This window comes from Ammospiza caudacuta, chromosome 7 (assembly GCF_027887145.1).
Source record: "Ammospiza caudacuta isolate bAmmCau1 chromosome 7, bAmmCau1.pri, whole genome shotgun sequence".
NCBI lineage: Eukaryota > Metazoa > Chordata > Aves > Passeriformes > Passerellidae > Ammospiza > Ammospiza caudacuta.
The window spans coordinates 38,933,263-38,958,475 of record NC_080599.1 but is presented as its reverse complement, the minus strand read 5'-3'; the positions used below and the strand labels follow the sequence as shown (position 1 = coordinate 38,958,475).

General features: G+C 50.9%; 1 protein-coding gene across 1 annotated transcript in view; it reads left to right on the top strand.

Annotated features, from left to right (window-relative positions):
• The window catches only part of EIF2B3 (eukaryotic translation initiation factor 2B subunit gamma), a 95,509-nt gene extending 81,986 nt beyond the window's left edge, over positions 1–13,523 (top strand). Inside the window, exons 10-11 of the mRNA XM_058808712.1 lie at positions 2,837–2,940; positions 13,301–13,523. Coding sequence (XP_058664695.1) covers positions 2,837–2,940; positions 13,301–13,353 — 157 coding nt within the window. The 3' untranslated portion in view covers positions 13,354–13,523. The remainder of the gene's footprint in view (positions 1–2,836; positions 2,941–13,300) is intronic.
• The last annotated feature ends 11,690 nt before the right edge of the window (positions 13,524–25,213 follow it).

The following is a 25,213-nucleotide window of genomic DNA, read 5'->3' as shown; positions in this document are numbered from 1 at the left end:
TCAAAATGGCTGTGTTACATCTGTCAGCGGGTGAAGGGAACACCCACAAATTGTGTTTTTATCTCTTGAAGTTTTGTTCCACTTGAGCAATAAAAGCCGGATTTGCTGCTGGTTTGTGTGATTGGGGTAATCTGAGCATTGAGTATGGCTTTAAAACTTCTGCAGTTGGTTGGGTTTATAAGTTTTAAGAAACTCCTGGGGTGGTGGAGTTCTTTGGTTTTGTTTTACCCTGGCACCAGGGAAGGGTTGATTTGCAAGCACCTGGCACAGACAAGTTCATCTTGGTTCCCTGGCCTGTCCCTCCCAAAAAATGGTTTGGCAGGAACCCCCATTATCTTTGATGTTAATGTCATCAGCAGTTTCTTGGTTACAATGCTATTCTTTCTCGGGGAGTTGAAAGCCAATGCTCAAGTAGGCTCTGAACACACATGCAGTATTCTCCAGCCTGAGCTGCAGACCGACAGCTTAAATCCCCTCTCCTTTGGGGAATATCCTCCTGCATGAGGATAGTGCTGAGAGGTGTAGTGCACTCACAGCTGCTCTCATGCTCAGGAGTAGTGATAGATGGTGGGAACCTGAAAGTTTCAGGGGAAAGCTTTCATCTGACTGGCTCAAAGCAATGGAGGAGGAGGTATGCTGGAGTGCATGTTTTGGATAGGAGCCATTTCTGTGGGAAATGAGCAACTTCTCCCATTCCCTTCGCTAGTCCTAAGCTAAGTCAGGATGGCAGTGGTGGGCAGTTCTGCTTCCAGTGATCCCTTCCCTAGCCCAGCATAAATGCAAAGTTTTTCTTGCTCTCAGCAGTTGCTGTTGCACAGGAGATGGCCTGAGCCGCTGTGTGTGCACACAGGCTATTGGAAAGGAAGCAGATCGTGACAGTGCGAGAGCAAAGACAGGCAGGGGTCTGCTGTGTATCTTTGCCGCTTTTTATCTTATTAACATGTTAGTAAAAACCATGCCAAAGCAACCTGAGCTGGTTGCTTGTAGAATAATTGCTCATATTGCCTCCTTATAGGTCAGCAGAGGGGGAGTTTAAGTGAGTTAAAAGAATAATTGTTCAGAAGGGACAGCCTGTTCACAGGGGGTTGTAACTGTGAACCACTGCAACTGAGGTCCAGTTTTATTGCCTTTACTCCTGCAGAATTAATGGTGGTTTTGTGGGGCAGATGGTTTCTGCTCTGACTCACACAAGCAACAGAGTTGTAATATGTTTAATGATAAATTCTTTGTTCTAGATAATAGTGTTGTGTGAGCAGGAAAATACTATGAATTAATTTTGGGATCAGCGGTCTGGAGTGAGGATCGATGTTTCACACTTCTGAGGACCTCAGCTGACTACTGCTCCATTGAATACAGAATTGAGGCTCAGGGCTTTGACCTGATACCAAAACTGCTCTGTTTATTCAGACTCCAGGCTAACAGTTCTGTCCACAAGCCAGCTTGATGGTGCACTGCAGCCATGTTTCACTTGGGCAGAGAGTAGTGGTGGTGCCCATAACCAAGGTGGGGAATGGCTGCAGGTCATTAAACTGGGCAGCTCACTCTGCAGAAGGTCATTGAAGCCAAAAACTTCTGGTTTTGACAGAGATCAGTTGTTGGACTGATAATATTCATGGTTATTGTAATTAATATTGACAGAAATACTGGGAAGCAGATATGAGATGCTGTGGTTCACAGTAGGAATAATACTGAGCTATCTAGAGGGAGCAGATTACCTGCATCTCTCCAGGGTTATAGATCTCACTTATACCCTCTTCCCAATCAGCTGGTTTTGATGAGTGTTAGTATTTTTAGATACATCTTAGCTGTGTTTTCTGTCCTTCAGTGACTCCTATCTACCTTTGCACATGTGAAAATAAGGAAAGAAATAATTTGATTCACAGCTATATTCTTCTCTGTAGCTTTGAAAGAAATTGCATTTAATGCTGTTTAACACGACACATCATGCTGAGGGAATAGCATTTCAGGACACATCACAGATACTAGTTAAGATTGACAAGTTCCAGCTTATTGGAAGAAGGGGCTCAGAGAAATGCAGTAACTCAGAAACTCTCAGCACAAAAGTTACAAACCAGCAGTTGGACTCTGATCTCTTCTCCTCTTTGAACGTTGGGATTAGCAGATTTGAAAGCTGATTATTACAGATTCAAATACATTTTGGAATAAAGTGGCTTTTGCTAAAGTTCTATCCTGTGTAGCACTTCAGACTTAGTGATGTCAAAGGCAACATGAAGTTGAAGATACCCAAGGCAGGTAGTGTAGGTGTAGTGTGGGTTTCATTGGTTTAGTACTGCAGAATAATCATGTTTGGGTGCTTGAATGTAACACGAACAAAGCCAACCAGCTGAGCTATTGATCTGCCCCTTCTCTCCACCTTTTCTTCGTGCCTGACAAGTTGGAATGCATAAAACTGCTCAGCAAAATTTGCAGAGAAAGACTGTGCTGCTGCTCCTGTTTTTAGCTGGGGAGTTGAGCAGAGAAGCCACCCCTGCAGTTACCCAGACTGTCTGTGGAAAATACAAGACTTGATCCAGGTCCCAAGTCTTTATTTATTCAGTTAAGTATTTATTCTGTTGAGGAAATGTAGAGGAAAGCTGTTCTAGCAGGAGGTAAAACTGCAAACTCTTTTTTGCAAAGCCAGTCTGACACCTGGCATTTAAGTTTTTCCAGCAACTGGGTGTGAGGATCAAGAGAAAAATGGAGTTTTTGAGAAAGGAGCTGAACTGAACCTACTTACAGGATCATGTCACAGAGTCATTAGATATTCCAGTGGATACCTTTGTTTTGTATCTGTCATTTAAATTATTTTCTTGCTTTACTTGTGTTTATGTTGTAGGTGCTGTCTTCAGGGCAGTGTTATTTGTCATAATGCTGTGATAGAGAAGGGTGCAGACATCAAGGACTGTTTGATTGGAAGTGATCAGAGGCTGGAAACCAAAGGTAAGTACAAAAGCTGTGTTTACTGTGCATTTGTCATAATTTTCAGAACTTTTTCCTTGAGATTTTACTCCTGCTTCTTCATGAAGTGATAGTAAACTGTGGCAGTTCTACAGTGGGATGTCCTATAATATCAGGACTTTTTTTCATGGAAAGTACAGCTTCTTGGCATAAGTTCAGTGGATTGCTCCTCTGAAGTTGGCAGAAAAGCTCTGTTTTTCTTATAAGGAACAAGATTGGGTGCTGAGACAGTCTTTTCCCAGAGACCACAATTAGATCAGCCTGAGGTTGTCCTCAGCAGAAGGGGCCATTATTTTGACTAGTAATCTTTGTCAGTGGCGGGGGCAAAGCAAGCAAATCTGTTGAACACACAAACATCCTTCTCTGTAGATGCTCCCAGCCCACAGTGCCAGTGTGTTCACTTTGCTCCAAGGAAAAACTCGAGGTGGAACATCATATTAGGACCTGGTGTGCTCAACTACATTCAGATCTGCTTCACTGCCATGAAGTACTATTTAGGGGTTCAGAAAAGTCACAGCTACGTGGCCCTCATTTATACAAAGTTCAGCTGTCCAGTGGGAGTGCTCGTGGTGAGGGCTCGGTGGTAACCGCATGAGTGGAACTGCTGATTTCCTGCCCTAAGAGATAATGGGCAGGAAATGGCTGTTTCAGTGACTGCATCCCAAGCAGAGGCTTTTTAATGAATATTTATGGTTGGGGTTTGGCAGATCCTTGCTCCAGTGTGTAGACCGAAGACAAAAGTGAGTTCCTTTGCAGGCTTCATGTGAAGTTATTTAGTCAGATCAAGATTTATTTGCTTGCTTTGTCTTTGTGGGTGGATTCCCAGTTCTAAGTGTCTTGATACAGAGCAGGGTTTGCACTTAAAGTAGTACAGCATAACCTGTTGTCAGCTTTGCATATGACAAATTTTAAATTTAAACTAAAAGTACAAAGGACTCATGAAAACAAAGTCTTGATCTTGCAGTTGCAAGTCTCTGATACTGTAGGTAATATGTTGAGTTCACTGTGGTCTTGGTCTCTGTGTGGCTGTGTCTACTCATAGCTTTGCCCATCACACCAGTCTGAATTGGTGTCCTTTGTTTCATTGCCCCCTGTCATAGAATCATTTAGGTTGGAAAAGTCCTTTTCATATCATGAAGTCTAACCATAAACCCAACGCTGCCAAGTCTACCATTAAACTACCATGTCCCTGAGTGCTGCATCTACACATCTGCATGAATCACCAGGAGAGATTAATTGGGTCATGTTTGGTTAACCTGTATTGTGAACTGTGAGGACACCAGGTGTAGATTTAGCTAATATTTTAGGAAACAGGAACATATTTGATTTCTTTGGTAGATGATACCAGACAGAAATATCCCCCTTTGACCTTGATCACAACCACTTCAGAAGTATCTTCCAGGGTGGAGATCCTAGTCTGATTGATTGTAGTGTGAAAACGAGTCTTTTCTTCTTGATTGTCTTTGTCATCCTTGTCTAAATATTTTTTAGGGTCTGTAGATATATTTGCAGGGAGAATAACAGAGCTGTACCCATGGATCATTTGCCTATTCTTGAGAGTCTACTGCTCCCCTCCCCAAAGTTTAAACCCACTTCTTGGGTTAACTAGAGGCTGTTTCGAAATGCATGATTGACATTAGCAGGGACATATTCAGGTAGATTATAAATACACCATTATGCTGAGCAAGAAAAAATAGTAAAGCCTCAGTTCATTTTCCTGCCTCAGTTTCCTAACCATTCTAGAATTTCTTTGGGCTGGGGGTCAGGTTTGCCTTGGTGGTCTGGGATCTGTCTATGAAGTTCATGACTTACTTCCTGCACCATGGAGTCTTTCCAGCCCAGCATGTCTCTTCTGACCTTGACTGATCCCATAGTAGACTGGGTCTTCTCTTTTTCACTGGGAAAGCATGTCATGACTTCCTTTCCCCTGCCCAAGACTTCCTGTATCTTGTGCCAAGCTTTTGGTGTGGCCCTGTAAGTCTGTTTCCATATTGCACCCTTCATCAAGACTTTGGCTGTGTTTTTCTGTTTGGTAACTTTTCCTTCTTCAAACTTGAGCTTCCATGGCTGGGTAAAGAAAAAACCTAGTTCTCTTGGGTAGGAGCCACCTTTTCTTGCAAGCTGATCACCCTTCAGCAGACATAAGCAGTAGCTGCTGGCTGCTGACCCTAGTCTGGGAGTTACACATTCCAGTTTCTGGGAGTAGAAACCTCCTCAGCAAAACTCCATACACCTTCCCAGAAACAGAAAAAAAATAAAAATATAGCAGTCCCTTATTACAGAACATCAGCCAGGATTCATCAAAGGTAGAAATATCCCTGAATCATCCTACACAGCCCCAAGCAGATCCCACAGTTGACTTTGCTGCAGAACTGGCTGTATGCTCCCTGCTCTACCATACAAGTCCTGGCCACGCTGCCCAGGCAGCTTGGGGTACAAGAGCTCTTTGAGTCAGAGGTGCACTGACCTCCTTTCATAAAATGAATTCCAGTCCCATGCAAGGAGGATGGCAGGAGAACAGCTACCACAAATGATAGACAAACGTAACTTAAACCAGCTCTCATCCTTCTCCTTCTGCAGAATAATATGGGTATGTTTAGGGTGGTCCAAATAGTACAGCTGGGAGTAATGGGATTGAATTAAACACAATTTAGGTTGGCTATCTGGAGCATTTTCTTAACTATGTGGTCTGGTAGGCTGTGGGATAATCTCCCTGGGGACATGGTGGGAGACCTCATCACTTAATAATGGGCTTGGCAAATCTCTTGACACCTAAATAGAGGGAATACTCCACCACTGGTTACAGGGAATGATCAGAGGCAACCTGGTACTTTCAAACTAAAAAGAAAATTGCAGACCCAGGAGTGCTGGCAACTGTTAGCAGTGTTGACCCAGTCCTGCATTGACTTCCACCCTGTCACAGCACTGCCAGAGACAGTATTTTTAAATGTCTCTGTTGAAGTCAAGGTATGGAGTTTTATTTAACTTCTGGATTTGCAAGCCATGCCTCCTGAGAGCCCAGCTATTCTCCTACTGCTTTTATTACCATGCATCCACTTTCCTTTCTCTTTGATAGTTAAAGGAATTTGCTAGCAGAGAATTAACAGATGGGCTTTGTGAAAGCTACCTCACCAGGTAGCAGTTTGAAAAACATGTTGGTACCTAAGAAAAAGGCAGTAATTCTTAGAGGAATAGGAAATGGCAGACAGCATTCTGAAAGAACATTATTGCACAGAGCATTCAATCACTGTTTTGAAGATGGTTATTAAGATTATACTGCAGCCTTTTTGATAAACCTGGTTTTACAGAGGAGCTCAAAAGCAGCATGTGCTCAGTGAAGTAGGACTAGAGAGAGGGAGTGCTGGTGATGGGCCAGTCGAGGAGTCAGATGAGCCTGGAGTCACCAAGTACAGCTCCCAAAGGAGTCTCTCAGCCAGATTCAGCAGGGAGAGCATTGTACATCTGGTATGAGTTAGCCAGGGACAAGCATGTATGGTAAAGCAGCCTAACCCTTCTTCAAGGTAAAGTGGCCTAACCTTTCTTCAAAGCAACACCCAGGAGCAGAGGCAGTAAACATTCACACAAAGTATAAAACTGGCAAAATTGGTATAAAATTCACTACCTTATCCCTTGCTTTCATCTCTGTTGTCATTGAGGCAGGGATGTTTTATTTGCATATTTATTTGCAGCATCAGACATAGGGTTCCAACTAGATCTGTGTCCTACCTGATCCTGACTCCTGCTTCACAGCTCTCCATTATGGCTCTGTCTGAGCACCAGGCTCATCCCAGTCCTTGCCTTCTCTTTGGTTTTTCTCCTAGTGTTTCTCCCATAGAGACTTTTGTTTTTCTCTCTTACTTGGTTATTCCCAGACACCCACCTGACACCTCCTCTGGTCTGACCATAGCTGCTATTTCCAGTCCCATGCTCCTTTTTTCATCTAGCATTCATTCCCTGACTGCTTTCAGTTGGAATGCATCCCTTTCTCTCATGCCCAGGCAGGCTGTACTGGGCACAGGAGGGGGGTGGTTCTGTGCCAAGTGCTCCACTGGTCCATACAGCTTGGAGGAAGCCCTGCCTTCCTCCTGCCTTCTTCCATGGTCAGGAGTGGTCACTGCAATCTCTGGAGCTTTTAGCTGTCCTCCTGAGAACATGTGCAAACTTCAGATTTTTTTCAAAGGCTTATCACATAGCCAAAACTGTGTGGTTTCTCACAAGAAGAGAAAAAGGCACATATCCAGTAAGGACTGGCTCCCGTTTCCAATCATTTTCCAAGTCCTGTTCCAAGCTTGGAGTCCCAGGACTTCTTAATGAAACAGAATAAGATTGTTTTATTTTAATGAGGGCCAAAGAGCACATTTTTTCTAATGTCATCCTCTAAAGGCAGGTACATTTTATGAAACCTCCACATGTGAATGGTTCCCTGCTTGTGAGGAGGCTTCACATGAGCCAAGATTTAACAGGGTAGGGACAGAAAGGAACCGAGAGACTTTCTGATGCTCTCACTACATTCAAGTAAGGGCAAGCATCTGCTCTTGCAAGATGCTGAGTACCTCCTGGTGCAGTCTTCAGGAACTGAAAACACTTAGCACGACACAGGGTTGGGATCAGAAGGCATGCTGCTGTGCAGATGGGAATTAGGAAATCTCATGAAGAACAGACACAGACTAAACAGTGCACACATGTATATTGTGCACAGGGGTGCAAAATGAGCTGGAGGTGATGTAGGAATGGTGTGAATTTATAGCAAAACTGAGAGATTGGTAAGATTTCTCCCTGAAATAGTTTAACTACTGAATGCCCATGACAAAGATATTGTTGGCAGTTAAAACAGGCATCTCTTAAATAGTTGACATTTTTGTTGCGGTGACTATGCAGTGACTATACTGCTAACTAATCCTAATAAGCCTCCTTTCCAAGTTGTATAAAAATGGTTTATGAGTTCTGGCCTTAGCAGTGGCGCAAAACTTCCTTAGAATATTAGAATATCCATCCAGCGATGCTTTGGCCTCCCTTCTGCTGCTGGGGACTGCCACACTTGTGCATACTGTCATTCCCAGCCAGGGAAGTTCAGGCTTCCTGAGTGAGCGGGTTAAATGTGCTGCCACATTCACAGCATGCTGATATTGAAGTCTACCCAGAAGGCAGCAGTTCATAACCTTGTGGAAATATTTTTACATGCTCCACGCAGAGAAAATAACTACTTCTGCTCTGGTAGAGCTCAGGCACATGGAAGAGCCAGGAAGAACACCCCAATAGATGCTGAGAAAGGACAAGGCTTGTGTCCAGTGCTCCAGGCAAATATGGCACCTCTGCCATCATATCAGGAAATTAAGTTGTAGACAGTCAGACTGCTGTTTTTGAGATCCCTGCTTGCATTTGCTGTGAGGGAATGATAGCCCATGGGAGCACTGATGGATGTAATCCAGTCGCTTCTCACACACTTTGCTAGGACTCTGTCCCAGTATGAGAACATCAAGCATGTCCCCCTCCCCAAGGAGCTTGCTATCTTAGTTGCATCCTGAGCTCTGGGTCTCCTTTATCCTTTACTAACCTTTCTTCTAAGACCCTGTGTGATCAGTTCCCTGTACAGCTCTATCCTCTACCTTCACTCCCTCAATCTATCTGCTCCAAGCCACAGTAAAGTCATCTCTCATTGGGCACTGAATCACTCTTACCTTCACACTCTCAAGACACATCTCAAGAAGGGTTGAGAGCAAAGGGATTCATTCTGGTTGAACTATGAAAAAATCCTCATCCATGGGGCCACCAGCACTGAGAACTGCTGGTTGTTGGATGTAAGGCAGAAGTAAGATTCCCTGCTGCCTGTCTGTTCTGTGGGCTGGAGGCCCCAGCTGTGGGCCAGAACTGATCTGCCTGAAGCTACCACTAACCCCCCTGGGGTGAGCTGCACATCCCTCATTCCCTGCATAAAGGAATCCTGGGAGCAGCTGGAACACTCAACTCATGGGGATCATCATTGCTGGGGACCCATGGGCTCAGCTGATGCCCGCACATTGGGGCTGACCTGGCACTTGGGAGAAATTGTGAGACACGCCTGGCCTTTGGGGCCACAGTGTGGTCACCCTGGTCTCCAGTGATCATGTAAGTAAAGCTTGGCTGTGGAGAGAACAGGCTTTGACTGGAAAGTCCCACTGCTCTGTAAACACAAACAAATCAGCCCCCATCACCTGCTTCCCTTCTTTATCTGTACATGTAATTTAAAACACCCTCCAGCCTCCCAAAGTCAAGCTTCAGCTGCTTCCCATCCCCTTAAGCCCCTTTAGTTCCTCTCCCCCCCCCTAACCTGGCTGCTTTTCCAGAGCCAACCATCACTGCAGAGACAAGTTGCTCTTCTCTCCCGCTCTCTGATCCTTTCTGTCCTGGGTGAATGTGGTGGGAACCACCCACAGCGTGTTTTCGTGCATGCGTTTCTGCAGCCACCCCTCCCCCCCACCTAGTTTTTTAAGTTAAACTATCTCTTGCTTTAAAGAGAGCAAATACACAGCAGTGGCTTTCATCACTGCTGTATAATAGAGCAGTAATTCTGTGCCAGGGACTGTTTTCTATTTTATTTTAAAGGGTTTATAAAACAGTGTATGTAATTGAGTGAGTAAACTGAACGTTTTCTGGAGCCCCTGAGGGCTGAAACTTCGTGGTGGTCCTGGGCCTAGGCCCTAACCCTTTTTTTTCCTCTCTTTTTTTTTTTCCTCCCTTTCCCCTCCTTCCCCTCCTCCTTTACAACCCGGCGTTGCCACCAGCAGCAGCAGCAGCAATCTGTCTGGGGCTAATTGAGCAAACAACAAGGAGATGCTTTCACATGGCTTTTAAAGGAATGCTCCGGCATCCCCTTTCTGTGAGTGGCTTGGCAGGAACCTGCCAGGAAGGCTGGGGAGCGCTGGGTCCCCGGCCCCCAGCCTGCTGCTGGGGTTTGTGCTGGGCTGCGCAGTCATTTCCGCCCCTCTGTTTATTTGCATTACAATTTGTTTTTAGCCAAGCACCAAAAGCTGCTCTGCTCTCTAGCTCGCCTTGTGCGTATGTTTTTAAGGGGCTAGTGTACAGTATGTGTAAACAAATGTCTTCCCAAGCAGGAACGCGTATATAACGAGTGACAGGTTTTTGATTTACACTCAGTAAAGTCTCCGTGGACACTCGGTTCAAGCACCCAGGCAGACTTCAGGCTGGGCTGCGTCAGCAACTTGAAGCAAAGTGCTAATCAGGAGGTTGAATGTGTTGATCAGCTCTGGATTTGCTTAGCACCAGATGCTCCCAATCTGAGAAGATCTAGTTGAACATGATTTAAGGTTGAAGAGTCCAACTCTTACGGCTTTCTCAAAGTCCTTTCTCTAATCTGTCTTCTTTCTCTGTGGGCTGAATGCATCTGTAACCCTGCCAGTGTCAGATAAAAGGCAGCCTGGTAAGAAATCCGTAATGGGGAGCTGGGGAAGGAGAAAGGGAGCTGAACAGCAAAGCATGTGAGGTACTTCTCCCTCCTCCCCCAGAGTTTCAGGCAGAGTTTCTGCGGGAACTGAGCTTGCTGGTACCAGCCAGAGCCACTGGCAACTGGCAGCCACGTCTGATAATGAAACACTATCCACAGCTCAGCTCTCTGGCACTCACACTGGAGTCTGAATTCCCTTCCCTCCTCAAGAAGGGCTCTGGGAATGGAAGAGGGAAGCAGGGTGAATCCTTATCTGCCTACCACATCCCCTTGGGGTGCGGAATGGGGCTTTGTTTCTAGCAAAACCATTCCCTTTATCGCTTAAAAACTTTCTCGCGGATTTTAGGCAGGCAGATTCATGTGTTTTCTGTAAGCCTTTACAAGAAGAAATACGTTTGGTGATATGAGTCTGAAGTAGCAGTGACATACCATGTGTGCCCACTTTGGGGAATCTGGGCCACGGGGATCAAGGAGGAGATGAAACAGGCACAGGGGTGAGAGATGAGGGAATGCAGGCTCCAATTTCCCATGTGGCTTTGGTGCTGAAGCTCCCTAAACTCACTGCTGCCTCAGTTTCCCTGTCTGTAAAACAGGAATGCTCTTACTCACCCGTTCTCAAAAAGCATTTTGAACTCATCAGCTGTAAAATACAAGACACCATAAGGTTGCTGCAAGCATGTCAGTGCAAAATACAAATAGTCTGTACCACCTCTGCAGCAAGGTATGTGACAGGACCCATCCCAGCTCTGCACATTTAGGACCGTGGAGGATGCTGTCTGAAATGAAGCAAGAAGTTCCTTATTAAAAAGTATTGCTACAGATAACCTATATATAGAACCATAAATTGACATGGCTCTCTATAAGCCTAGATGAAGGCATGTTTAATCTGCAGAGGCATAATATAATTACTCTCACTGGATGGTGGCCAGGGTCTTATTCACATCATAGAAATCAACATGATAGATAGTCTGCTTGGAGGAGGTTCAGGAATGGAGTCACAGGAGTTGCTACAGGGCCTGTTGAGATATATTGGGAAAGTTGTTGGGGGTGAGGAATGTTATAGCAAGAAATGCTGCAGGTTGGATTTGAGGTACCTTGGCAAGGCTGTGTGGGGTCCAGGACGGGAGGAGAGAGGTGCTGAAGGCTGGACTTGGGGCTATTGGCAAGAGCTGTCCTGGAGAAGTTGTGTGGTGCTACCTACATCATGCTTGCACCTGGCACTTGTACAGTCAGCCCCTCATTTTCCTGAGCATTGCATCCACCTCTGCTCATCCTGCCCAAAGTGCTGGAGACTGAGCTCCAGGATGTTAATGTGAGGCTCCAGGACTAATTACCAGTTTACAATAAATACCCTGAGCAAAGAGCTGAATGTCTCAATCTGATGCTGCAGGTAAACCTCTGGTCTCCTTATTTTAGCCTTCACAAAGGGTCTCTGAAAGGAAGTGATGTGGCTCACTCATTCTGTCCCTCAGGCTGAGAAGATTGCATGTGATCCATATGATTGTGGGGTTCAGGTTGCAGTGAGAAATTATCTTGCCACAGTGCAGAGGTTTATAGAGCACAATTTGATCAAACATTTACTGGAGCAATGGTTTGCATGGCACAAAAGGTTGCATCTTGAATTTTAAACCAAGAGAAGCACCATGTTGGCCCAGCCACTTTGGGAATTGCCAGGAATTTCTTCCTTTAGCCAAAGGTGGGATATTTGTTGTTTTGCAGCAATCTTGCAGGATCCACTCCCCTGAGGGGAGGAGTTTTGTAGGTAAATAAAACACAGCTCATCATTTCCATCATCCTTGGCTATCTACCCCCACTGCTGTGTAAGGTGTGGGAGACACCAGAGCCTCCATTGGTGTATCCCAGCCCCTCACAGGCCTTGACACTTTATCCCAGGCCCCAGAGACAATTGTTATTCCTAATTGCAGGAGGTAAGATGAAGAGCCTAAGGGCATGGGACACACCACCTGAGCTCCATCTGGATAGGTGTCCAGCTCCTGGAGGGCAGTTTAGATTCACCACCTCCCCCACAGTACCCCGAGGACACCCACTTTGAGCACACCAGCTTTGTGTCATGCTCTGAGGCCACATGCTTGGGTTTTTTAGGCACTGGGCTTTCAGTTGCGTGTTTTTATTATTTTGGCTTTAGATCCTTTATTTGCAGTCCTTCCCTGACAAGCTGCTTTTGCATTTTAAAGGGAAGGCTCTTTCAGTACAGTGCATTAACAGTGCTGGGGCAGGGACTGGCACATTAATGTGTCCACTGGGGCTGTGCAAAGCTCCTGGGAACAGGCAAAGGAGTGACCTTGCAGAAATTGCCCCTCCAACAAATTTGCTCCTGAGGGTCAGATTTAAATTAAAAAAAAAAAAAAAAGAAAATAAAACACAAAAAAACTCTTGTTTTTAAGCTGCTAGGGCTGAGTTGAGATTGCTGAGAGGATCTCACACTGCCTTGGTGATGGCCCCCTGGTGCTGAGCAGCCCTTTTCCCCCCCAGCATCCAAGCAGTTTGGGGTAGACAGTGCTCTTTAGGGCCAGGGTGGATTACTGTTCTTTAATTTTATGTCCAGTCTCCATGTTAGATGTTGATGGTTCCTTGCCTTGACCTAGGTGTACACCTGTCAGTAGCAGCTGTGACTTCTGTAGGGCCTCTCTTGTTTATTAGTGACACATACATGTGAAAACTCTCATTAGAGAAATCTGCTGATGTTTAGTCAGTTGTTTAGGCTTTCACCATGTGTGTGGGATACTGTCGGAGAGACGCTGGAGTTCAGCAAATCTCTGTTTGAGTTCTCCAGAATCTGCTTTTCTCATTTGTTTTAAAGTTGCAGATTTTAAAAATGCAAGGTCTGAAGCTCTGCTGCAAAACTCAATTGCTCTTCTTTTCCTCCCTCTCTCTTTTCAGCCAAACATGTTAATGAAGTCATTGTGGGCACCGAACAGCTGATGGAGATATAACCCGAGTAGCTTTTAAAGATGATTTTATGGAAGCCAGCAGCAGAACCAGATGTTCAAGCATCGTAAGATCATCCGTACAGATCAGTACTGGCATGGTTTACCCTGTCATTGCTCCTTTCCTGTTCAGCTTTATATTTATGTCTTAATAAAGGAGTATTTGCAGAGCGGAGTGTCCGTGGGCCCCTCCCCCCTCATTGGGATGCGCGCGGGTTGGTGCCGGGTGAGATCGCTCCTGCCCGGCCAGCGCACTGTACTTTTCCAGCAGAAGGGAGAGCGGGGACCACACAGACTGTGCCCACTCCAAAGAATGACTTAGCCGCCCTCCCTGCGGCGTAAATCACGTCCCTGCAGTCCTGCACCACCGTCCCTGAGCCTGGGAGAAACTGCTCAGGATGCTGCTCGTGCATCTCATCAGCACAGCAGGCGGACAGTGAGAACAGCGGCCGTGCCGGCTGCTCTTTGCAGCCCGGCAGCTTCGCCGGCCTCCTCCTCCTCCTCCTCACTGTCTCTCATGATGCTGCCCCACCGCGCAGAAGCATTTAATCTGTGCCTCTTCCCCTCTGTAATGCAGTCAAAGAGTTTCCATCAGGGCTGAGTTTGGTCTGATACTTTGAAATTCTGCCCAAGAGCAAGTATGTCAGAGCTGGTGCATGAAGGAGGCATGAGGTGTAAACAGTGGGTACTCCCTGCCTTATTTTGATGGTTCTTCCTGTCAGTCCACTGTTCCTAATCCCGGACAAGAGGTCTCTCCCCACACTTGGATGATCCGTGGATGACTGTACCTGTGTCTCTCAGATGAGTCGCTCGTGTTAATGTGAAACGCACAGCCTTGTAGTCAGAGCCTGTGCCAGGATTGTAAAGCACCTGGATGGGATTGAAACACAAGCTGTTCTTTAATGTTTATAAATTGGACACAAGTTCCTACCTAAAAGCTGTTTATTAGAATGTAGTAGGATTGAACAGGACATTTATCTGCCCCTGGCAGTTTGACATCCAGAGGTGCTTACAGCAACTGGCGGGGATGGTATTTCATTAACTGAAGTGATAAATGTTAAATGTGGGCTTCATGGGCATCTGTGACCCCTGAGGAGAGTTACCGTTTCCTAGTTAATTTGACAGGAGAGAGATTATAATCCAGACATTCCCTGAGTTTCATAAACAAAATCCTTCTTCTAAAGGACGAGATTGGAATGGAAACTATGGGTAAGGACGAGCTTCAAGGTCTGTGACAAGCTGCAGAGAAGAAATGCACTGCAGTTCAGCTCCAGCTTTGTGCTGGAGGTTTTGTCTCGTGTATGTGCGCAAACATGTTCCTAAGGTACGAAGCCTTTTTCATCCAAGGATCGCAGAGGTTTTACAGAGGTTAATTAAAGAGAGTTCTTGTCTCTGTGTGCGGCAAGGGAGAGAGGCTCCATTTTGGGTGTGTAGAAGCAGAAGCAGAGTGGAGTGTAATTACCTGGCTTTGCATTTTACCAGAAGGCTGGCAAAGCCTTGAGAGGTTTGCAGGGACTTTGACTCACAGTCCTTTTGCTGTAACACAAAGCCTTCTCCCCTTCTGTTTTTAGGATGCATCTTAACTTCTGAAAGGTCTGCATTGCCTTGTTTAGCAGCTACAGCTTTACCTCCTTGTGCCTTAATTATATGTTAAAGTCTCAGTCCTTTTGTTTAGCTAATTTAAGAAGAGGGTGGGGGGCTCTTTACTGTGTCGGTTAGAATTTAGCGTTAATTTAGTGTTCTCTGACACTTGAAAACCTGGCTAGGATTTGAGGCATTTTCTTTTCCTTTTCGCCTTTTACGACCTGCAGGTGTTTGGTGTGAGATAAAAGTAGATCCCAAAGTGAGATTTCACAGCACAAATTATCAAAGTGAAGATTCACTCTTGATGTAGTCTACGTGTGTGGCAGTAATTATGAAAAATAGTTCAGGATAATAGGGCCTTCAGGAATCCCAAGACAGGCACTGGGAGGTTAACCCTTCCTCATCTAACCTGGCCTCCACACTGCTGTCATCATCAGGTGAGCATGTGATGGGTTGGGTCAGGCAACTTCACAAACCGAGTGATGTTAGAGTCATTGAGAAAATTGGGGAGGTGACTGAGGACATCAGGTTCTGTTCCCAGGTAGTTTTGGATGTGACTGTTTGGTCCCAGGTCACAGAGACATTCTGGAAGGTGTTACTAGTACAGGCTGCTCACCAACTTTGAGGAATGGGGCACCTCTCAGACACAAATAAGCTGCTCTGTCACCCCCAGGCAGCTGAGCATTACAGCTCTTGCCCATCACAGTGTTACTGGTGTCAAGGTGGTGCTATATAGGCAACACTTCTCTGAAAGAGATGGAAGTTCTCCAGCTCTGTAGGCGCTGGCTCTTTCTTGACAGACTCGTCCTGAACCTTTCTTTGGCAGATGTAACGCCAGGTTGCTCTGATAAGGTTCTTACAGTGGCTTGTCACATGCTGGATATGCATGGGGTAAATCAGAGGTTTACCTGATGTCCTGATGGCCAGCAGGACCACTGGCTTTCCTGAGTGGTGTCTTGCCAGCTGCTCCCAAAAGGCTTTTCCTGTCACCAGGGCAGCTGGGTTGGTGTGTGTGTACACCTGGCCACACTTCTTCCTGTGGGTCCTGCCCTGCTGGCATGCCATGGCAGAGGCACCTGAAGCTCTGACCCCTCACTCTGGCTCCTGTGAGAGCTGGGTGCAACTGGCAGCAGCTCTGCAGCCAAGTGCTTGCCAAGATTTTTGCAGCCAAGCTCATTTGTAAGACACAGATTTGGGAAGAGCATGTGTTGGGCAGTTGCACGCACCCAGAGCCGTGGCTCACCTCCCTCAGCAGTTTGTGTTTGCTTTTGTAGGTGGCTGTTGGGATCTTTCAAGAAGCAGCAGCTCATCAGATCCCTTCTGCAGTCAAACCAAAGCAGATGGCTCCCATCTTCCTGGCAGCCCTGGAAGAGAGCCACATGAGGTGAAGGCAAACAGGGCAGCCATTCCCAGGGATGGTGGGCTTCCCACCCCCATGGTGTTCAAATGGACACAAAAACTTTGCACCTAGCTCTGATCTTGCTTTTAGGACAGTTTTTTGGCTTGTGGGCAGGAAGGGGGGAGCAGAGCCTGAGCAGTCATATGGTCTCAGGTACAGAGGTCTGGCTCCCCTGGTCACCTCTCCAGGTGACACTGTGTGTGCAGCCCTTGCAATAGGATTCTCCTGGACCTCTCAGGGTTGGGATCACAAGGACTTGACAATCTTTTACTGCCATCAGTCTCCAAGGTTAATTGTGCATAGCCATGCTCCTGCTGCCTTCCTTGCTGGTCTCTGCACCCCACTGTCCTTCCTCTGGCTGCCTGGGAAGAGTGCTTTTCACCATGCCCCGGGCACCCTTTGGACTTCGCTGGTCCAGAGATGAGTATTTTCCAAATAAAGCCTCACAGGCCTGGGGAGCACCATTGTTTTCCAGAGGTGCCTTACTGCCTTCACACTGGCCCAAGTCCCCAGTGAGGGCCAGTAGTGGCTGCCGTGGTCCCTGCCCAAGGCAGAGTGAGATGGAGCCCCACGTGGGGCTCGCAGAGGAGCCGCCTGTGCCGGCGGCAGTGCTGTGACAGACGCACGTTGCACAGTGTGTGGTGTAATCCAGCCCCAGGACACCGCAGTGCCGCCCTCCCGTCACACACAGCACTCCTGTGGTGGCCTTTGGTTATCTGTTTTAAAGGATTGATTACTGCAGTGGGCAGTTGAGGCTGGGGCCTTTGGCATTGCAGGCTGCCCACTGTGCACTGACCTGGCGCATCCCAGAGCCATGGGGGAGCGCAGAGCACGGGGCCCTCTCACTGGTCACCTGCAGAGTTAATTTGGGGATGTGGAGATTCCCTCAGCAGCACCCAGCCCACCGAGGCTCGCTCCCTCTCTGGCAGGAGGCTGATTTCTGGATCCTGTCGGTTTTCACTCCATCTCCCAGGAGCCAAGGTCCACAGCCGCGCCTGTGCCTCCCAGACGGGCCGGCAGACGGGAACTTCCTTCCAGCTCCTATAGACAGACATTTTATATACGTTAAAATACGTGTGTATATAAATATGGAAAGCAAGAGCTTGGGAGAGTTTGAGTCTAAATAAACTTGTATGTTTTAGGCTTTTAAAATGCTAATGTTGAATTTCAGGGGATGGGGGACGGCAAGGGGATTGTTGGACTGAGGACCAAGACAGCTGATGAGCTTGGATCAGTGCCTTTACAATTCAAGGAAAAATGGGATAGTTTGGGAAGGAAAAAGGGATTTTCTTGTTTTTGTTTTTAGTAGAAAATAAAAGAAGCTGCCTTCTTATTTGCCTCCCTCCCTCCCCCAGCGTCGGAGCAGCAAGCGACTGGTGTTGTATGCATAAGCTATTCCTTTGTGCAACATCTAAATGGTTAATTGTGTTTGAGGAAGATGTACGGGCGAATGGAGGGACCACCCAGCAAGAGACAGACAAGAAAGAGCGATCTCTGAAATGTTTAACCAGAGAGAGAGCAAAGTTGTTTAAAAATATTTAATTTACAACATTCCACACTGCTGATTATAAATCGGCCGTCCAAAAACACTGCTGCGTGCGGGAAGGGATCCAGGCAGCATGAAACAAATTCTTGTGATTGTTTTTCCTATCTTCCTCCCTCCTTTCCTTGGGGAGTTTAACCCTGTGGCAGGATGCGGGTTGCCCCAGGCAGGGAGGGCAGCCCTGTTCCCCAGGACTGTGGTCTCCAGTGCGAACACCTGTGCCTGGGGCCAGGGTGCAGCCGCCTGCTGGCGCTGGGAGAGTTGGAGGGGATGGTGAGGAGCAACCAACCAGCTACACTGGCAGCGGTGATGGGTGTGATGGTCACTGGGTAATGGCCTCTGATCCCCACCCCAGGGTTCCCCAAAGCGTCCAGCTGTGTTCCCAGACAAGGAAAGCCACAAATCCCCTGGTGATGGGTTGAGAGACTTGAGGAGGCAAACCTGGCCAGTCTGTGCCATCCTTGAGACGTTGCTCGCCATGGTGATGATGGTGCCTGCTCTTGGGGTTGGCAACTCAGCCATGTCACCCAGCCATTTCCAGCGGCGCCAGGAAGGACCCAGGCCCTCACAGGCTCATTGAGCAACAGCAACATCTTCCCCTGCTTGGGCCTTTCTGCAAAAGGGGTGGTTGGTGCCGGATGCCGGGAAGAAGGGATTTGGCCGCGCTCTGCTTGCAGCCACTGCTGATGCACAGCTGGCTGTGACGCACCCTGCTGCCCCAGCCGTGCTCCCTCCGTGCGAGGGGCTGGGACTGCTCTCTGAGGAGTCCAGTCTGCTCTGGATGGTGGCCAGACCATCCACCCCATCACCTGGGGTTCACTCTTCAGTGCTCTCATCATGATGTTCTTTCCAGTCTTCATAGCCCCTATTCTTCCTGTACTAAGAGACTTCTGGGAGAAGACACTCCTGGGAATGGCCCTGGGAGACCAGGCAGTGTGCACATGGTGGAGGTTTGCCCCTTATTCCTCAGCCCTGTCATCATCCATCCTCATGGATGTTGCCTGTGGGGTTGGAGAGCCACCGTGCCAGTTGGGTGCAGGGGAAGGGATGAGAGGCACAGCCCCTGGCTGGTGACCCCATTCCACAGAGAGGATCGGAGTGGAGCTGAGGGGTGGGAGGGATGCAAGAGGAACCAGGATCCAAAAGCAGTGGCTGGTCTCACTATAGATCCCTCCTTGGCATCCTCTTGTAGATCCCACCTTGGAGAGCAGAAGCCAGGGTGCTTTCCACGCCTGTTGCCCCTGGATCCCTGGCCACAGAACTCATGGGCCCAGTCAGCAGGAAGGGCAGGGGTATCGCCTGTTCCTGGCAAGAAGGGGGCACCGGGAGAACTGCAGGGCCCTTTGCCGGGGATTGCCACACATTTCCTAACCCCTCACCAGCCAGGAAGCCTCGCTGGCCACCTGGACACTTCCTCGCGTGCAGCGAGGGCCTGTGACAGCCCGAGGAGCCGGGGTGGGTTTGGCTGCTTGCCCCGGTGGCGAGCTCGGCTCTCAGTGGCTGCACCGCTCCGGGCCCTGCCAGCCCCAGCCGGTGCCGGGAGCGAGAGCGGAGACAAAAGAGCTTGTGTCCGCCTGCCAGCAGCCGGCCCCGCCGAGCGGCCGCCCGCCCAATTAAACCGTGCCCGCTTCCCATGCGGCAGGGGCGCCCGGCGGGCTCGCTGGCCCCCTCCCACCACCCACCGGCCCCAGGGGACCACCACCCTGTGGGGCCTCCCCTGCCTTCCCGCAGGCGCCGGCGCTTCCGCAGCCCTTGTCCAGTATGAATGCGCTGCCTCGGTCCCCAGCGAGGGCACCTCCACCGGCCCGTGCTGGGGATGGCTAACCCCGACCCCGAACATCTCCTGTTCCCCCGGCTTTTCCGCACCTCGGGGCTCGCAGCACCCGCCAGCGCAAGCGATGGAGTGCTGAGCATCCCTCCCTGCCCCTGCTGCCCCCAAGGAAGGGTTGGATCAGGATGAGACCTGGCAGCAGCAAACTCTGCCGCGGCGGGAGCATCCCCACACCCCGTCCCGACCCACGGGGCCGGTGTCACATCCACTTAGTTGGCTCCGAAAATCCCTTGCCCTGACACCTTGTTAAATACCCACCAGGGGTCACAGTTCCTGGGATTCTTTTTCCTGCTTTTCCTTTACCCGCTGAGACGTTTCGGTTGGCAGGAGCTCTCCCCCCGCTATTAGGTATCTTTCGGGGAACAAGAAACCTAGATCACTTACAAATTAATTTGGAGTTAAACCTACAGAAAATGAGAAACATGCTGCTTTGCAGGAGAGAGTGCTTGGCCAGCGATCAAGAAAAATACATCCAAACCGCCCGATGAGGCAGCTCGGCCGCGGCCGGGGATGGGGGCTGCGCGCTCAAGGTAGCCGGCAGCTGTATTCGGGTGCACCTTAATGCAGCTGAGGCCTTCCCTCCCAGTTAAAAGGGAGGAAAAGGGACTACCAACTTCCCAGCATGTGGGGGAACGTGGGGAAGGCTGGCATAGGGTGCAGCCCTGCAGCATGGGGGGTCTGCCTGCTCCAGCACCTTTGCCAGCAGGATGAGGACCAGCCACCCCATGGTATAGGGAGACCTTTGCACCAGCGTTTCCCCATCGCTGCATCCCTGGGGCCACAGCAGCTTGTGCCAGGGCTGGTTCCCGAGAAGGGCTAGGATGCCACGTCCCCTCATCCCACGGCGCCTTGTGACAGCCCTCTGGCCAGCAAGGTGCCGCTGGCCAAGGGAATGCGGAGCGGTGCGAAGGTTCCCGAGCCCTTTGGCAGGCGGGTGGGAGCAGCCCCCGGTGCCAGGCGCTCCCGAGGGTCACGGGTGCGCGTTTGGCCGCCACCGCGCATTGTGTCTGCTGCGCGAGCGGCTGCGCCGGGAGGGGGCCGTGCGGGGGAGGCCGGGGCGGCGGAAGAGCAGTGATAAGATAAAAGGTCTGCTTTCCCATGCCGAGGAGCCGGGGGGGGGGAACGCGGGGCGAGCGGCGAGGCCACCCAGGTTTCAAGCACTCGGCCTCGGCGCCTGACCCCGGCACATTCAGAGAGCACTTCCTAAATTTGTCTCCTGTGTTCCTGACTCACAAGCAATTTCCTCACCCATAAAACGGCGTCGGCATGAAAGGACTGGCCGGGACACCAATTACTTGTCACCGTTTTACCACCCCGCTGCTCACCAGTTTGCAGCCCCCGGCAGTGCCTGGACAGGATCTCCCCCCTCCTCGTGGAGCCCCTCTGCCCATGGGGACACGGTAGCCGGGGTGCCCTGTGCCCGAAGGTTCAGCACAGCAGAGGGATCCCCAATGCCCGGCACCTGACAATGCCCCCAAGGCAGAACCATGCAGCCTCTCCAGTGCTCCTGGACATCCTGAAGGAACCACCCAGCCCAGCCTGCCATCAGAGGGACATTAACCATCCCCAGGCCCCTCAACCCTGTACATGTGTCATCCCTGTGCTGGCATTGGTAATAAAGATGCTTCTATGTGTCTGCATAGGAGGAAGCAAGGCTCCATCATCACAACTGTGGTGACACCATGAGCACAGCCAATGGCCCTGACACAAAGCCCATGGAACCACGCTGGCACAGGGCATTGCTGTTCGGGTGTCTCTGTGCCGTACTTTGTCCCTGTTCCCTGTTCCTCTGTGCCACCTTAGCTGCCTGTCCCTGGTCCCCAGTGCTGTGCCCGGTGCTGTCACATCCCCAGCTGCTCCCTTGCTCAGGGGATGTGGAGGGGGCAGACTGGTGCAGAAGGGCACAGAGCTGTGGAGGTCCCGGAAGGGTCTGAGCACAGCCAGGACTCCTGGGGAGCCCTCATCTGCCTCCTGGGCGTGGGGAGATGTTGTGCAGCTGCGCCTGCAGCCCGACCTTCCCCGGCAGCAGTTACCCACTGTCCCTGTGGAAAATTGCTCCAGCTCCGTGCCGGCACAGGGCGAGGTTTGCCCAGGGCCTGGCGAGCGCCACCGCGGCTGCTAAACGGGTTTTATGGTGGGATTTAGAGACTTTTCTGCTGGGTAATTGATTTGCCCAGGCAGTAAAAGATCAAGGCAGGGGCTCAGACGGTGGCTCCCCGCATCTGCCCACCGAGCAGGCCCGGGCACGGGTGGCTCGGGGCACGGCCGTGGCTGGCGATCCCCGGTGCCACGATGCACAGCGTGGGGTGCCATGGCCCCACAGCGATGGCACGGGTGCTACGGGGCCGTCCAGGAGCTCCCTTGCAGCACACCCCCGCTCCTGCATCCTCGCATCCCCCTCCCCAACCCCACCACAAAACAGCCCCCAAAGGAGACAAAAGGGGCTGTTTGGGGACCTGCCACCTGCTAGTCCCCATCCTACAATACCGCAGTAAAGAGGCACCAAACAAAGGCCTTAAAATCCTAAAGGGGCCCATTCATTAGGGTGACAAAGGGGGAAAGAACTACATTATCATAATTAATCCCGGTGCTGGCGGTGGGTGGCAGGGCTCTCTGTCTTCCAAGGTGGTGTGGGGACGGGCGGTGTCACCACGTCCACACACTATTGTGCGCCGTGGCCTTGCGGGGCTTAGGCGGGTTTTAAGCTCTGTAAACACCACAGGACCCCCGCCACGGCTACCAGGGATGCCGTCCTTCCCCCCGGCCCCTCCCCAGCCCCGGCTGTTTGTCTTCTTGCTGCAGACCCCCCTAAAATCCCAGGGCTGGGATGGGTCCACTGTGCCCCCTCGGTGCACCTGCTCCCAAGACCACTGAGGAGTGGGGAAGAGCTTGGAGCCCCAGGTCCTGCTGGTGGTGCTGGGATGGGGTCTTGCTGTCTGTACTCCATGTTGTATTTCCCATGGAGAGTTTCTCCAGGTGTGATGTGCCAGGCACTGCTCAGGCTTTCCCTGGCCTCGGAAATGGGGCTTTATCTCTTCCCTATCTTATCCTTATCTGGGGGGATGAGGTGGACTCTGACCTGTGGACCAGCTGTTGGTTGTTCCCTGCTGTTTGGGAGGCACAGGGAAACTGAGGCATGGTGTGGCACCCAGAGATGCACGGGCGTTTTGAGGGATGTTAATACCCTATCTCCAATCCCCTCTGCTGGATTCTGCCTCCCTTCTCCATCCCTTGCAACACATCATGCCTTGGGACACACACAGTACTGGCTGAGGAAGCAGTGGGGCCAGGGACACACTGACACTCCCTGTCCATCTGTGGGGCCTTCCCTGTGCCCCCAGCTCTCTGTGCAGCTCGTCGGGGTCCCAGTGCTGGGTGCTGCGCAGCCCTGGGGTCCCTGAGAGCCCGTGCCTGGCTGCGGGCCGTGGCCGGAGGGCTGTGCCGGTGCTTGGGAGAGCACCATCTGGTTTCCAGCTAACTAACGCCCGGCGCTGGCTCCCGGCAGAGGAGTTGCTGCTGTGGCCGCGGCTGTTTACAGCGTGCTGAGGCTCTGGCATGTCCCTGCCAAGTCCCCTCTGCCTCTCCCCCCGGCCATGGGGCTCTGGGGCTGCATGGTGGCCATGCAAAGCTCAGTTCCACGCCCCAGCCTCTGCCCAGCCTCTGCTTGCCCGGAGGATGCTGCTGCCCGCCGCGGCTGTTGTCCTGGGCTGCCCTTCCTGAGGAGCGCTCGCTGTGGCGGGGCTCCTGCCACGGGGATTTTCACATCTCCTTTGCTCAGCGGGGTGGGACACGCAGTGTGGGGACAGGGTGGGCTCCCCGGACACTCCATCCCCTCTGTGGGTACTCTGTGGGTGCGGTGTGTGCCCGTCCCAGCTCCCACCGCATCCTCCAGCTCACCCCGGCATCTCCGGGGGCGAGGGTGGGCAGAGCCCGGGCAGCCGCCGTGCGGGGCTCCCGCAGCCTCCAGTGCCACAGAGACACTGCGCAGGGTGGGGGCTGCGCCGAGCCATTTGCCTTTAATTGAATTTATTTGTTACAACCCCAAACAATGTAAAGCAGGCTTCTCCCAGGCTCCAGCTGCCTGCCTGCCCATTAAAATACCATCTAGAACAGCAAATCCCCCCTCCCGCCTTGATATAAAACAGCCGGTCAGCAAGAAGAGGCAGGAGAAGCCTCCCTGCGTGCGAGCCGAGCCCCTGCTCCCCATCCTGCTCCCCCAGGGCCTGCACGGCTCCCAGTCCCCTTTCGGGTGGATCCGGGAGAAACGAGTGCCCTGCAGGGAGACCCAAAGCTCATCTCTGCGGCGTCAGGGCAGGGCAGGCTGAGCCCGTCCTGCCATTTCCCAGTTGGTTTTTCAATCCTCATTGGCGTGGCAGGATCTGGCCCTGTCACTGGTATTGTCACCCCTGCTGCAAATCTTGGGATCCCCAAACCAGCTGCCCTTCTGCCAAGCCCCATGGCCTCTTGCTCGGGGTGCAAGTCACCACGCTGTGACAGTGCTGCCGGGGCACACGGATCCTGGGGGACAGCTGGTCCCTGGGGACCACAGCGGCAGTGGGAGGGCAGTGGAACAGGGATGCATGGTGTGGAGCAGGCAGGGGTGCCAGGGGTGATCCTCTCCTGCATGGTGCTCCTGTGGCACAGCACCCTGGTGCCAGCGTGTGGGGTCATGGAGGCTGGTCCTGAAACACTGGGTGCCCATGTCCTAGGGAAACCCTTGGTACCCTGGGATGGGGCAGTGCCAGCTCACCCCCAGGCCCTGGCAGACACTGAACCATTTCTCCATGGGCCATTCCATGACTTTTCCGAGGACATTGATGACATTTCCCAGGGTGCAGGGCGGGGCGGGAGGGCCCCAGGTGGAAACCGATGATGACAGACAGGGAGCCGATGGAGAACGTGGGGAGGGGGAACCATCCCTGCTGGAAAGGAGGACGACAACTTACATTTTCAATATTAAGCTGATAAAAAGCTGCAGCTGCCCAGCGGTAGTGCGGGTCCACGGGGAAGGGGAATGGTGGAGCTGTTAATAGCAATCAGGCTGCAGAAGTGCTGAATAGCCGTTTCCCTTCTGTATTTGGGGACACGCCAGATGCTACAGGCCTATCGCTGGACGAGGGGGAAACCCTTTCCGTGCCGCTGGGGCCCAGGAGAGCCCGGCAGCAGCAGGCTGGGCTGTGGGGCTGTGCCTGGGGGGCATGGAGAAACTGCCCCAGGCACTACTCCCTTTATTTATTGGGGTGTCCCCCGTTTTTGGAGAGGGAAAAACCAGGTTGAGCATCTTTGGGATTGCTCCAAGGTAGTGATGGGGGGATTGCACATGGGTTGGGTGCTGCTCCGTGTTGGTTGACTAACCTCCCTGGGTGCCCTCAGCAGCTCCTTGGGGCAGCTTTCCTGGTGGGAGCGGCAGCACGTCTATCCAATAAAGAACTGAGAAAGGAGTGAAATTAGCAGAGAAACAATCCTAATCACCCCACAAATTATGTGCCATTTATCTCTGGCTCTTTTG